General features: G+C 44.0%; 1 protein-coding gene across 1 annotated transcript in view; it reads left to right on the top strand.

Moving 5' to 3' along the window:
• Nucleotides 1–7673: 7673 nt before the first annotated feature.
• The window catches only part of LOC307238325 (calsyntenin-2-like), a gene marked incomplete at both ends in the record, with an annotated part of 139051 nt that continues 130620 nt past the window's right edge, over nt 7674–16104 (top strand). Inside the window, 3 exons of the mRNA XM_080011257.1 lie at nt 7674–7762; nt 7886–8085; nt 12227–12349. Of these exons, the coding sequence (XP_079867383.1) occupies nt 7674–7762; nt 7886–8085; nt 12227–12349 (412 nt within the window). The remainder of the gene's footprint in view (nt 7763–7885; nt 8086–12226; nt 12350–16104) is intronic.

Raw genomic sequence — 16104 nt, 5'->3', positions numbered from 1 at the left:
CGTCTTTGTGTTGCACCGCAGAGAGAGCACCTCAAACACTGCGATGCAGGGCCGCGAAACCGATCGTTCGTGGCGAAGATTGGTTTCGCTACGAACGAAACCAAAACGAGACGTCTCTGGACTGTGTTTAACAAATACGTTACAGGATCATACGTTTATTCTGTCTTGTATTAGTATCCAAAAAAAAAAAAAGAAAGAAAATAAGAAATGGGCTGTCAGATGGGAGGCTGCTCCCGTCATTCACAGAAGTGGACACATTATACACGGCACTCCGACATACAAGTGGGCGTCCTGCATGCGGGATGGATCTCCTGGTCACCACGCAAACTGTGACGGGCAAGTGAGGAAATATGTAGGTAGAATTTAAAAAAAAACAAAAAAAAACAGTTACACTTATTTTGGAGAGAGAAACTGATCCCTTTTTTGGCATCGAATAGGCTTGAATGGAACCAACACAAATCGGAGGGACGCACTTATAAACAAATTACCTTTTTTCTTTTCTACCGTTGTCGACAAAGCCCCGATATTATAGGATTAATTCGCTTTATAACGGAGAACATGGCATCATTAATTTCCGCAGCGAGCTCTCAATCAATGACACATTAACACACAAAGCATTTTCCCTGAACCAACGGTGCTTTTTATTATGCTGCAAATCTGTGTCACACTCGTGTCTACATCGCTCGTGACATCTATTTCTTTAGGGTTTTTTTCAAGATACACTTGTATGACTCTGATTGTATTAAGCAACTGCCAATCATAGCTGCTCACACTGTGCTGCACTTCCTACACATAATTACCTTCTACATGACCAAACTTAACAAGAGGGAAATTGCTAGTGTTGCAATTCTGTTACGCTGTAATCGGCCATGCTACCTCTTGAATCTCTAATCTTGAATCTTGAACTACTTAAGCAATTAACACCTCTCATTTACAGTTTAACCAGCCTTTTGCGGTGTGACCACCACGCAGCAGGAGTGAAAGCGGGCGAGGTGATGTAATAGAACAAACGAAAAACTGTTCTCTCACACTGCTATTATAATTTGTATAATTTGAAGTAAAGAGCAAAGGGATTCGGTACCAGGTGGGGTGTTAGATCAGCGGTAATTTGGCTCTCATGAGTAACTTTAAATCTTTCGTATCAATATTTACTTGCGAGTCACCCCAGACGGACTCTTTGAGAATATGTTGTTTTTTTTTGTCATTTTTGCTTGCAGAGTTGAAGAGGCACATAATGCGAAAGTTACAGGATGGAGGACCATTGTATGTTCCCTCAGGCGAGGCAGTTGGCGGATATGCTGGCTCTATTAAAAACAAATAACAAAAGAAAAAAATCCAAGAGTAAACATCTCCTACGAAGGCGGTACTAAGCTTTATTGCAAGTATTTATCTAAGTTAGTGTTTTAGTGTTACAGTGCTCACTTTGTAGCTACCTTGCTTTTTTGCCCTCTAGAGTCCCATCCTAAATTGCTTTATTTTATATAGAAATGTGGTTTCCTTCAGAAACATTTGCTTTCATTTCCTTTGCGCTGTTTACCAGAAGGACCACGTTTATTTTCGGCGGGATGAGAAATTTCAACAGTCAGTGGAAAAATAAAAGTGATTATCTGACATAATTTCCCCCTCCACCTCCATGCCTCTCCTTTACTCCCACCTGCACCTTCCTCACTCCCTCCATCACTCCACCTGTGCCTTTCTTCAGGGACTCTTTCTACTATCCCATTTCCTCCAAATTAGTTCCCATGCCTCTTTCATCTGCTCTCCACTCTCCAGTTGTCGCTCCATCTCCCCCTCCGACTTCCATTCCTTCCTTCCTCCTCCCTTCTTTTCTTTGAAGCCGCGGCCGCTCTCCCTCGTGTCACGCTTCCCCTTTGCGATCTTTCCGCTGCCCTGTCTGTCTTTCTCTCTTCCTCTTTCTTGGCCTGCTTACCTGCCTTGCCTCCCTCCTCTCCTCCTCTCCTTTTCATTTTTCAGTGATTCATTACTGTACTTATTTATAATCCCTTCACACACCAGGTGTCACGTAGTGGCAGCTGACAGGCTGACGGTCGGACAAATAGTGTCAGGTCGCCCATTAATTCAGAGTGGTGTCACTTCAGGGACCCTCTCTGATTCCCCGTTGACCTTTTTTTGTTTATGTGTGAATCTGTTGCCGTGCGTCTATGACCAGGAACAGAATGTATTTAGTGCATCAGCACTGAAGCGAAGATGTAAAATCCACTGAAAAGTGCATTGCACTGCTGCCTCACAGCGAAGAAGGTCCTGGTTCAATTCCCGCCTGGGGCGCTGTTGGCACCATGCTCCTGCGGGTTATCTCCCAAATAGGAGCCTTTCCGTGTGGAGTTTGCATGTTCTCCCTGTGCTCACATGGGGTTTTTCTCCATCTAACGTCATTAAGGACCCCCACCAAAAACATGCACACATCCCCATCTCTGACCAGCGATGGACACTTGTTACCAGGTCCCCGGGCGTGTCCACAAATGCTGCCCACTGCTCTCGGCTGCCCCCCCGGAGGAAGGACAAGCCAGGATGTGTCAAATGCAGAGGCCACATTTCACCAGCCACCACCCAAAAAGCGTGTCTGTGTGTGTGTGTGTGTGTGTGTGTGTGTGTGTGTGTGTGTGTGTGTGTGTGTGTGTGTGTGTGTGTGTGTGTGTGTGTGTGTGTGTGTGTGTGTGTGTGTGTGTGTGTGTGTGTGTGTGTGTGTGTGTGTGTGTGTCTGTGTATATGCATGTGTTGTAGAGTGGTGTGTTGTGTGATGAATAAAGAACCCTCTTCTTCTACCTTCACACTTCTCCAGCGAGCCTCTGCTCCGGATTCACTAGCTGATCTGATCTGCTCCGGGGCACATTTATGGAAGATCCAACTTTCTTTAATTAAACAAAGAAATAAAACTCTTGTTGCATGTCAACATTGGTTCCGTCAGAATATTTCCAATGGGCCGGCACAATGGGACCACCTCAGTGGAACTGGATCATTACTTTGCCTATTTCATGCCAAAGACAATAGTGTTTCAGTGTCGCGTTAAGTGTCTAGTTGAGTTTCTTTCCCAAGGGCTGCAAATGATCTCAAAGCTAAAAGTGGTGCAATCTGTTTTTTTCATTCTAAAACATTAATTCTTTAACTACAGTAAACAATTACTTTTAGGCTCAAGAAGCCATTGGAACCTACATATATATAGAGGCGATATAAGAGATTCTATATGTAGAAGAAAGAAACATATTAGATCTACCCAAATCAGTGGTTATGTAAATTATGCAAATTACCTCTTGTGTTACCTGAAAGAAACACCTCATGTTCCTGAGTCCTGCTTTGGATTTCCTACTGTGTTTTTAGATGTAGATTTTACATTAGGCAAAAAAAATATTAATTAAAATACTCTAACTTGAAGTCTAAACCTCTCATTGTAATGAGTACATCCTAATACCTGTTTTTCTTCAGTTATACTATAAATCCAAGGCGATCTTTACAGCTCTCTTATCCGACATTATAACAGCACATGTTTTCCCATACAGTTCAAGTTCAAGTTCAAGAGATTATTTGTCACAAACATTCACATACGGTCGTACATATATGCAGTGAAATGTCATGACACCCGGTGATTACGCACAATAAGCTCTATAAGCTCAAAAAATACGAAAAATTCTCAAATGTGCGTAATCGACACGCGGTGCTCGCGCAGGCGGCCGCAAGGGGCGGCGCCACAATCGCGATTCTGGGTTCTATAATTATTTAATATAATTCATTGTCTGTGTTGTATTAAATATAAATCTGAATCCTCTTAAATCCTTCAGATACTTGGCATCCTTGTGAAAGAAAGGAACAAGCAGAGGACAATTTTGTCTCGTGAACGCAATCAACTGTTCCAGAAATGTTTTTTAATATGTAAATTGACAAACACAGACCAGTTAAAGTCTGTTTTCTGAGTTGTGGTTTTAATCCAGAGGCTGTCAGAGGTTTCACTACTCGGTGTCCGGTGTCCATCACTCATCTGTGGATCTTGATGTAGTTCCACTATGAGTGGAACTAACCATGTGAGTTCTAGTGCTAGTGCTATTTGTATGTTCTAGTGCTATTTGTGAGTGCTATTTACAGCGGTTAAACATTGATTAAACATTTATCAATCTGAGAACCCCCTATTCAAAGCATTTGATATATTTCTTTTTTGGATCATTTATTAGCTGTCGGCAGTTATTTTCGTCTGAATTAGTTCTAGTTTCATGGCAGAGTGAGCAAGGTTTTTAGGGCATACGATACATCAGAACATATTCTCCTGGATTCGTATTTGAAGCTTTTTATTTTTAATCAATATTAGAGGATTAAGGAAATGTATGCCTCCGAGGTGTTGTGACCCCCCCTTCAATCTCTGGTGACCCCCTATGGGGGCAGGGCACCCGAGGTTGGGAATCACTGATTCAGAGGGTTATATTCACACAAGTGATACACTCAGTTTATATAAATGGTTAACTTTTAAGCCTGCGAACAAAATGCGAGACCATTAGAGCAACCAAAACTGGACCATCAACTATAGACCATTAACCATCTTGAGTACATTTGATACACTTGAGTAGAATCTTCAATGGAGGACTTTTGCTTTTACTACCATCCTGTTGCTGTATAGAAATTTAAATTCTCTTCACACCACTCCTGTAAAGCTTTTCTATTTCCGTTTTCATTTATTTTCCTTCATTTGGCCTTGAGATCGATGAGCAAATATCTCTGTGGTTGGTACTGATCTGCCTAGCCTGCCTTCCCTGCCTCCCTCCCATATCGTGCCCTTATTCCCTTCATCTGATGGGAAAGAGCCAGAAGAAAAAGTAGAGTAGCGGGTTCGAAAACGACTGATGTTTGTCCAAAGAGATGAAAAAGAGCCACAAGGAGGTTTCAGGGGGAGAGCGCAAGGAATTTTCAAGCGGGGCCAGCTGGACATGTCATCTGCTCGTTGGGATGAAACGCGATGTCCCCTTGGCGGATTGAAAGGTCAAGCTGACGCCTGAGCCCAGACAGTGGGACACCACGACTTTTGAGATGCTGAGGGGATTTTTATTTTTGTGTGTCTGAGGTTTGTGTTTGTGTGTCGTATTAATGTTCATGGTTGTGTGTGTGTGTGTGTGTGTGTGTGTGTGTGTGTGTGTGTGTGTGTGTGTGTGTGTGTGTGTGTGTGTGTGTGTGTGTCTGTGTGTGTGTGTGTGTGTGTGTGTGTGTGTGTATATATATCTCTTTATGTATGCGTTATGTATAGGTAGGCCTATATGTGTGTTATATGTTAGATGTAAGGTGTGTGTATGTGAGAGAGAGACAGAGCTAGAGAGTAAGTTGAATTTATGCGGTCAGTAGTTGTGTATGTGTCTGTGTGCATGCGTGCTTGCATATGTGTGTGTGTCGTTGTCAGAGTTAATCTCTGACTCATCTCCTCGACTTAGTGCAATCAAGTGCGTGGCATATGTCTAAATTCCATTTTCTATTTATCTTTGGGTGTAGAGAGAGAGAGAGAGAGAGGGGGAGAGAGAGATGTAGGAGGTATTTGAAAACTAGGGCATTACACAAATCCTATGCTGACCTTGTTAATAGATGTCTCTTGGACTCCATGCCGTTTATCAAGCGAGTGCTCGAAGAACCGACCAGTGTTCTTGAAAAGTACGCCCTTAGTGTCAGTTCTCACAAGCAATACCAATCTTTTACACTAAGTGGGGAGGGTCAGATAGAAACTATACCGGAATAGGGAGACTGATAATAATCTTATGTTACATATGATATGTTGTGTTATGTTATGTTATATATATATATATATATATATATATATATATACTGTATTTATATGTGTGTGTGTGTGTGTATGTATATGTAGCACGCTCGCTACTCAGGTTTGGGCAAGGACTCAGAGAGACGCAGATTGCAATTGAAGAGGTGCCGGTGGGTTTTATTCATTAATAGTCCCAACAAAAACGGAGCTCAAGTGCAACAGTCACAGAAAAAAACTTCCCAGCTGCTGCGATTGGCAAATCCTTTTTCGACTTGGGTCGGGGTGCTGGCCGCAATATCTACTTGTGGCCGCACCAGCCCCCCACCCAAGTGGTAACCCGGATACCCTATCTCCCTCCCCCCACCAGCCCACTTCTTAGGGTTGGTGTTAAGCCCCACCCACCTCAGGGACTCAAGCACTCCCCCCACATGCTGCATGCGCCAGCCCCAGCTGTCGGTATGAATGATAACGTTGTCTAAGTATGCCGCATGTGGGCGCAGAACCCGGTCCATGAGTCTCTGAAAGATGGCTGGAGCCCCAAACACCCCGAAATGAAGCCTAACACATTGGTACAACCAATCCATCCAGAAAGTAGATTTTTCCCTGGACTCTGAAGACAAGGGAATCTGCCAGTAGCCCTTGGTGTGATAAAAAATTGAGCCTAATTGGATCAAGCAGCTCGTTGACCTGAGGCATCAGGTACATGTCAAATTTTGACAACTCGCTCACCTTCTGGTAGTCTACACAGAACCAGACCCACCGATCGGGCTTGTTAACTAGCATGATGCAGCTCCACCAATCACTAGTACACTCCTCTATTACCACCATTTCCAACATGGCTTTCATTTCTGCCTGCACAATTTTGCGTGTGAGCCCAGGCAGTCGGTGCGGACGGGTGCGTATTTTCACCCCCAGGCTTGTCTTTACGTGGTGGTGTATAAGAGAAATGCGGACTTTCAGGGAGAGAATACATCAGCAAACCGGTGCTGTAAGGTGGCCACGTCCGCAGCCTGGCCCAGCAACAGATGGTCATTTGAAAGGGCAGGGGTCTCAGATAGCTTTTGGAACCTCCGGCCCAAACTTGTCTCTCCCGATCACTGAGGTGGCCAGAGAGACGGATGTCTCTCGGGAGACCCTGTCTCACAATGAAAACTGTCTCAGTCATACCCCTCTGTCAAACATCTGCTGTTCCTGGGCCTGGAGCAAATTCTTGTGTGATACTGTAGGTGGCCCAGCATGTGGAGTTTTGCTTTCTTGGAATTCCAACCAAGATGACCTGAAACAGCACTTGCACAACACTTTTTGCAGAAATAGTGCCCAACGGCACTGCTTCGGGGTATCGGGTTCCGTAGGCCACCAGGACCAACACAAAGCTACCGCAGTGCCACATGCACTGCGGTCTGATGACCCGATAAGGTCCACGCCCAGCCTTTCAAATGGGACCCCCACCAAGGGGAGGGTCCTCAGTGGTGCCTTTGATGTAGCCGGCGGGTTATCCAGCCTACACTCAGGACAGGCGGCGCACCACTTGCGGACGTCAGCCCAGATGCCCAACCAATAAAAGCGCACCATCAGCGTTTCTTCGTGTCCGAGATGACCAGCCATTGGGTTGCTGTGAGCCACCTGAAAAGCATTTCCCGGTGGCTTTTCGGTACCAACAATTGGGTGATCTCCTCTCCTGACTGGGTGTCGCGGCTCACTTGGTGTAACCTGTCCCCAATCATCGAAAAGTACAGGTGCATGAGCACAGCGTCCGGGCATATTTCCACCCCATCAATTTTCACAACCCAACGCAGAGCACAGAGTGTCGTCCCGAGACTGTTTAAGGGGGAAAGTCCCCAACAGGAAAGTACACTGGGGCTTTGGGAGCTTGGGGAGGCTCCTCCGTCCCCGTCCCCTCGGCCACCTCCACCGTATCTCTACAGTCCCCATGTGCCACGCAGCACTCCCATTTCCCTACCGGCCGCGAATGCACCCTCCCTGCTTCCTGCATCAAGCTCTCCAAACCCAGGCCAATCGGTACCTCATAACAGGGGGTGCAATAGTTGGGAACTAACTGCTGCCTGCACCCCTGGTGATGAATTTTCATTGGGGAGTGGGCCGGGTGGGCGGTCGACCCAGACAACCTGTCGAACCTTCTAGGAGCAGTCCCTGCAGCGGTGGACAAGCCGACCGCATCACCAGCACCCCTGCCCGAGCGTCTGAGGAGTCATCTCTGGGCCCGGTTGCCCTCTCCCCCGGGCTGAGGCCGGCTGGGGCCGCCTGCTGTGCCTCCCCCGTGAGGAAGGGGAGCAGTCGCAGGGCCATCTCCTTCTTTGAATTGCCGCGACAGTTCAAACGTGGTGAGGAAGGCCTCGGTATTGTCCTCGCCTGTCATCCACTGGAGAACAACTGGGGGCGGCATCCGGGTTGTCACTCACCGGGCTAGTGGCTGGTCCTACGGCAGCAGCAGCAGTCTGCCACAATATATAAATGCAAAACAAATATGAATGCACACAAATATTAATTGTGCACACACATAAAACATACATATACAGTACATAGATACACTTAGAAAAGCTAACTTGTAAAAAATAGTTATAAAAAATAGTATTTTTTATTTTTTTATTTTAAGAGCTGATCTGATGACTAATGGGAGATGGTTGTGTGTGGTGGTCTGGACTGCGAAACCATGGTCACCTGTGCTTGCTCGTCCTAGGAAGGGAACAGTTAAAGTTCCTGATTAGGTGATGGTATCACTGGGCTGTAAGGGTTCAGCAATTCAATAATGTAATTTGGTGCTAATCCGAGCAGTGCCTTGTATGTGATGACCAGGATCTTAAATTCAATCCTATAGGGCACCAGCAGCCATTGCAGGGAAGCCAAGATGGGAGTTACGTGGGCCCTGCATCAGGTCTTAGTAAGGAGCTTCATGGCTGCATTTTTGAGCGAGTTGCAGCCGTGCCATTGTTTGTTTACTGAGGCACGAGAACAGCGCATTACAGTAATCAAGGTGGGATGCCACTTATGCATGAATGATGTGCTCCATATCTTTCCAACGTTACCTGTTTATCAAAGTTTAGTTGACAATTGAAAATAACACCCAGGTTCTGAGTCGTGGCTTTGATATTGGGGGCAAGTGGACCAAGACAGTGAAGAATATTATTTGCAATATGATCAGGGCTTATGATCAGGACTTCTGTTTTGCAGGGGTGGAAGTAAGGAATTACAACTACTCCCGTTAATGTAATTATGTCATTTTTTGGGTACTTTTATGAGTATTCTTTCAAGTCTGTAATTGTTATCTTACTTAAGTTAGCATGATACTATGTATTCCACTTTGCTACTTTTAAAATTATAATTCACTACTGAGTAGGCCTACAATTTGAATTATATCCAAATCGTTCATCTGCATTTTTGTAGCCAATAATTTTGAAGCCAACAATTTGTAATCACAAATGCGATGAAAACCATAAAATACAGACAAAAAAAAATTCTGCAGCAGGCACTAGTGATGGGAATTCTGGCTCTTTTTAGTGAGCCAGATCATTTGGCTCAGCTCAACAATAAGGGCCGGCTCTTTCGGCTCCCAAACGGCGTTTCATTTAGTACCACATATGGCTTTTCTAATTCAGCCTGGTCTACTCGTCATATCCAAACAAAGCTGAATAGACTGTTAACTTGGAAAATCAGCTCCTGCTGAAACTGAACAAAAGGTTCAGAAAGTTAAGTGTGCAAGATATGCTAGCATGTCCACGAGTTTTGATACTTTGATTAGGCCCTTGTCTGGCTGTTTTTTTAGCAGTGCAGTGGGAGAAGTCTTAATTCAATCCATACCATACCTTCATACCCATCATTTCTCATAGAAATGTGCTTTGATGATCATACAATAAACATCAATGGTTAAAAAGTAACTAATACTCTGAGCAGTTTTTGAGAAGAATACTTTGTACTTTTTTTTAACACCAGTAGCTTTACTTGTAGTTGAGTAATATATCAGTAATGTAGCAGTACTTCTACTTGAGTACAGATTTTCAGTTTCTTTCTACCACTGCTGTTTAGTCTGAATTTAACTGGAGGAAGTTATAAGACATCCGTTTTTTATAGTGGTCAAGAAGTCATGCAGAATAGCTACTTTGGTAACTATGATCATTTTGCTTGATGGATGAATAAAGTTTTGTATCATCAGCATAGCAGTGACCGGAGAATAAATTAAACAATTAAAACCACAAGAACAATATAGGTCCCAGAATCGATCCCTGTGGGACCCAATACATTCTCACCAATGGAGACTGTAACCTCTCTCCCTATTAGGTAGGACGAGAACCACTCTAAAGCCTTCCCAGCTAAACCAACCCATTTCCCAGTCTGTGAATTAAAATTCAAAAATATAATTACCTTCAACAAGCTGTAGAAGTTGCTAAGCGACGACTTTTTAAAAGTAATTTGGAGATAAGTCATTTGCTGAGCGCTGGATCCAGGTTAGATTTTGGTACAGTAGCTTTCTTAAAATAATCATGGACACAACCAGAAATGAGGGACCTATTTACAATGGTTAGTAACATGGGATTAATTACTGCAAGGATGTCTTTGAGAAATTTAGTGGGAATTTTATCCAGAAATTTGGAAGACACTTGCATGTGGGATCTAGAATCTAACAGCTCTTGTATCAATATTTAAGAAAATTTGGACAAGAGAGTACAGGGAAATACAGGGTGTGATATTTCACCCAATGTTATTGACTGTATCAACAAAGAAGGATAAAAACTTTCACAGTCCACAACAGGGGACACATGAGCAATGATTGGGTAACAGATACAAGGATATTATAGTGTTTTAATCAATTACTCAAAAGTAAAAAGTGCAATAATACTGGTATTACACAGTACATACTGTAAGTAAGTACATATTAATAACTCATATTTACCATTTATACCTTATATGCCCATAACCATAATTTATCCTGTGCATAGTATTGCATTCTGTATACTCTGTATATTTTCTATGTATCTCACTATTTGTATTTTGTACGTTTGGTATTTTTTGTCTATTTGTATTTCACTTTTTTTTATTATTATTATTTGTATTCCCCTTTTTGACTGTTAAGCAGGGTTGTTTTTGGGGGAGAGACATTGGGGAGAGGTTTGATGAGGGGGAATGGACTTCTGTGATAAGATTTATCCTAAGTGTAGGCCATAGTTGGCTTTTTGTACATATGTTTTTTTTCTGATTTGGATTATTTTATTTCAAATGTCCCTCCTAATTGTATTCAAATTAGAAAAATCTAAATATTTTTCATTTAGAGACAAACATTATGGTTGGTGAAGGTTTGTCTAGATACTGTAGGTTGAGAGAGTCTGTAGAGTCTCTCTTGCATTTTAAAATGAACAGTATTGCAATATCTTCAACATTGAAGGAGATACATTATGGGCTTATTTGGCCTTGATGAAGGAGAGTTCTTGGAGTGAGGTCCTATTCGTGGCAAGAATTTCTATAACCTTCGTTTTGAATATGGCTTGGAAATGTTTCTCAGACTTGACGTCCAGTCTGTATGTACGTGTGTCTGCCAGGTCCGTGTCGGCTTCGACAAGCCTTCTATTTTGGGATTCCGAGATTCCGTGTCTTTTCACATGATACAGAAAACACCTGAATAGCAAGGCGGGCAAATGAATCCCTCAGCCTTTTAACGGCCTGTCCATGTTCTGATACCATTGTCCCTCGTTGTCCTCCGAGTTCTATACACTGGGACTTTCAAACCGCACCACTCAGACCCACAGCGAAGAGACACTGCCAGGTTTCAGATGAGTTCTCTTCTCTCTACAGTTTCGGCGCTATTTCCGCCTCATTCTGTTCTATTGTGGCGATATTCGGTTCTGTTTGATCCATCTAGCTGTTATCTCCTGCCGGCTTACTGAGTCGGCGGTGTAAATAGTGTGCTTAATAAAACAAGAATGGCGTTATTTTCATCATTCATCAGTACTTTGACGGGAGATACAGAGCCCCCGCTTTCAATAGCGATACGTTTATGAGTAAGGTTACGCAACGCATCACGGCTCACTCACTGCCTACCATTTCGCTCCACTGCCTTATTTCAATGCTTTCTTTTTCTAATATAAACTCCTTAACAGTAAAATGCAAGGCTTCACCTGATATATAGTCTTATATTTAGGTGAGGTGAAACAAGGCCAGTCTGGTACGATTGTGCACCATGGAACGGTAGCTATCAAACTGGGGTCTGCAGCCCACGAAGATGGCATTTGGAGGGCCATGGTAATGTAGGGGATACATTTTGAAAAATTATTAAATATGAAATCCTTGTGTGTGATTGCTTGGTGGGAATGGATTGGTGTGAGGTCCCACCCAGGTGATATGTTACTGGATACTGGAAAAAGGGTGATAATCCAACACTGACACTCTTTGTTTGTTTCTTTCTTTCTTTCTTTCTTTCTTTCCTTCTTTCTTTCTTTCTTTCTTTCTTTCTTTCTTTCCTTTTTGGGTGCTCAGTGAACAGGCACAAGCCATGGATAGAGACGTCGTATCACGGCGTGATCACAGAGAACATGGACACCGTGCTGCTGGACCCGCCGCTGGTCGCGCTGGACAAGGACGCTCCAGTCCCTTACGCAGGTAGGAAAATACTGGATATACACACACACTCACACTGATTACTCTCTCTTTTAATGAAAAATGTTGAGTTTACCAATAATTCCGAAAACCATCGATCGTCATTCTGATCTCCTCTTTGCTTCAGATGACTCTTCAGAGGGGTGTAACATGCAAAAAAAGAAGCTAAAATGTACAGTTTGTACTCAACACCCTCCAATTCAACATTGATACCCATCATGTCTATAAATACATACTGCCCTGCAGTGTGGGATAGAGAGAGCGAGGGAGAGAGAGAGAGAGAGGGTGACGGTGCTGCGATGTGCCGGTGATATTCTGGATACAACTTTGTCCCTTTATTCACAATCTCCCATTCCGCCACCAATAATTACTAACATTGCGTGCTTTTCGCGACTACATTTTCCAGCCATAGATAAAAATTTGAAAACACACAACTGTTGTGAAACGATTGATCCGGAGACTGATCTACCCCCCCGCCACGTCGATTAATATTCCCGGGTATTCGATCTATAGATTCTCATCACCGCTCGCTGTGTAGTCGACCACATGATCCCCCCCCGCCGTCCAACCCCATCGTGGCTCCAGTTATTGCCGGTCTCACTCCAGCTGCGACAGGAATACACTACATCCAGCGCCGAGGGGGCTTGAAAATACACCGTGAATAACAACTCAAGGAGTTGTTTTTGGCTTTAACTTAGAAAAATAAAATGTTTTTAAATCATGGCGACAGATGTTTCAGGCAAGATGGCTCTTGAGCGGGGGGGGGGGTGACAAACAGCAGGGGAGGCGGCGTCGTCACGGTTCCCATTAGCCCAGGTACATTGGGTGGAAAAAAATTGATTTAAGTTAAAGTACAGCTACACGTGTATAATGACTGTAGGATATCATTAAAATCTCTCCTTCCCGCTCGCTACTTTTTTTTCCGGTTCCGTTGTTTGACCTGAGGAGAAATTCGACAGCGACAGGAGGGAGAGAGAGGTGTAATTAGACAAAGCATTCTCCCTAAAAGGCAAACAACGAGGCCCCTTTTTTTTCGGCAGCGAACGCTTAACAGCTCATTACGGGAAAATGGGCTCCCATTAATCCCCAATTGCTGACAGGCATAAAAAAAAAAAAACGAAACTCAGCTGTTGTTTTTTTGTTTGTTTGTTGTTGTTTTTTTACTGCTATGGTGTTTTTGTTGTTATTTCTTTGTTCGTTGGTTTTTGTTTTAGTGCAGCAGCTGCATTTTTATGTTCCGATGGTTTCGTATCACTGTATGACTGTATGACATATGACTGTGCCCCTGTCCATACCTGTACATTCATTCATTCATGTTTATTCAATATTTCAATTTATTTTTGTGCCACTACGGTTGCACATTCTACCTTGCCTGTTGCATGCCTGAAAATATTTTAAATTTGAGGTGTTTTTAAATTTTTATTTTAAGTTTTATGTACATAGTTTTATGTAAATGTCATCTCAAATTTTGCCTTGCTTCTTCTTTACATTCATTACTGTTATTCTGTAAGTACGAGTCCAAACCAAGTGAAGTTAGTGGCACGGTGCTTGCACTGCTGCCTCCCAGCAAGAAGATCCTCAGTTCGATTCCCACCTGGGGCGCTGTTGGCACCGTGCTCAGGTGGATTATCTCCTGGTTAAGGACCTTTCTGTGTGGAGTTTGCATGTTCTCCCTGTGCTCACATGGGTCTACTCCAACACAAAAAAGGACCCCAATCAAGAACACTTTCCTGTCCTGTCCCTGACCACGACATGGATTCACCACCTGGAATTGGTCCCCAGGCGCCAACGTAGTCCCACTGCTCCTGTCTCAACACTGGAGACGAGACAACAATGATGGGAGGAATGCATAGGCGGAATTTCTCCAGCCAGCACTCCGTGTGTGTAATTTTGAGAAGTATACAGTAATTTCTTATCTTCACAATATCCTTCCACTGTATGTGTGAGAGTAATTGGCCAATAAAGCCTGAATCTCATTCAAATGTTACAGATGAGGAAAAAAAAGAGAGTGTGGCTTTCAGAAAAAGAGCGCTGACCTTGACGTCTCTTGGGTCTTGAAGTAAACGAACAACCTGGCTTCAACAAGGTCTTCTAACGTGTCGGCTAGCATCCACATGAAAAGGAGCCCGGTTCAAATGTTCCATAAATCACAAGAGAAATGAGTGCGAAGATCTAAAGGCAGGAAAGAAAGGAAGACACAAAATAATACAAAAAGCCTGATGCAAACGCATCGCAAGTAGCGAAATCATTGCAAATGAAAATGACTTGACGGTGCCACATGCTTCCTCGCCCTTATTAGGCCAGCCTCTTTAAGCAGCCAGTCCCTCTTGTCAGAAATACATTTGTGGGTGATTGTTTTTAAAAGAAAAAGCTCAAAAGAACTAGAAGGACAGAAATGATAGATTCAGTCATCTTAATTTATCTCGGCTGGCTCCATCCGATTTTTCCGCAAGACGATGGAGTCCTTAGAACGGGAAGGAAACAAACAGCTGCATCATTCAACGCCGAAAAATCCGCGGTTAAAATTCTTGAACCCGGCTACCCCCGATCCACTCTACGGGGGGCAATCAATTCCTAACAGTGGAGCGCGGAGCCGAGAGAGACAAAGGAGGACGATGTTTTAATTGTCGCTCTGCCTGATTAACGCCCGGATCGTTGACTTGGAAAAGGTCAACTCTGGTAAAATACGACTGAGAAAGAAAAAGCCAAAGTCAAGCAGTGTCCCGTGCTGTGGTGGTTTTTTTTCGGGGGGAGGGGTTGTGTGTAAAGCGTAGCACAAAAGCTACCAGGGTGACCACAAAAAAATGCCCTGGTCTTCTCCTTTAATTGCCCACTGTCTCGATTCCTCCACTCTCTTACACCGTCACGCTTAATCTTTTTTTGTTTTACCCCTTTTATCGTCGCCGAGGCCCGATTCCAACTCTCCGTCCCTTTCCATCTGTGTCCCATTCTTTGCAATGTCCCCCCTCCCCCCCAGGCCCCTGCTATCCATCCTTCATTGTATCCTTGCATCCTACAGTGAGTCACACTCTCATCAATCCTGGCTTCGGCGATTTGGGCGAGTAAAAGGCTTCACATTAATGCGGTGCGAGAGACTCGGTGTGAGAGCGTTTTCCAAGGTTTTTTCCTCTCCATCAATCGCCCCCCCACACACACACTTCATCCTCACCTCTCTTTAACGTTCCATCGCCTGTTCCCCGTGCTGATCCATTCCTACACACCTCCCCGCTCGTTCCAATAACGATTTTATCTCCATTTTGCCTCTCTCCCTCTCTCTCTCTCTCTGTCTCTCTCTCTCTCTCTATCTCTGACCCACACCACGGTGTAAATTACCACCGCGGCTCTGAACCTGAACATTACACCTAGAAATGGATGGTTAAGAGGAGTGTGGGGGCTTTTTTTTTTTTTTGGAGCGTACTCAATCAAATTAGCGCGAGAAATGGCGGCACCGCCAGAGCCTGGGCGAGGTGGGCGATGGCGGGCGGGCGGGCAGGTGCGACCCCTCTAACTTTGTTCTTTATCACAAGGCCGTAGGTAACGGGAGTAACACAGTGTGATGCATGTCGTCGTCTAGGGTGTGGGGTGGGGGGGAGCAGGGACAAAGAAAGGGGTGGAGGAGTAGAATGTCGAAAAGTAAGGGAAGACTATACTAACATTTCTGTTTGCTCATTTGTAAAAAAAAAAAAAAGCCACTCCCATGAACAAAGAAACAATGAAATAGTCAAATATCAAGTCAAAAAGACAAAGAAAGAAATGGG

The sequence above is a fragment of the Zeus faber genome (assembly GCF_960531495.2).
Source record: "Zeus faber genome assembly, chromosome: 12".
Lineage (NCBI taxonomy): Eukaryota > Metazoa > Chordata > Actinopteri > Zeiformes > Zeidae > Zeus > Zeus faber.
Note: the sequence above shows the minus strand (reverse complement) of the source record. Positions and strands in the feature narration are given on the sequence as shown.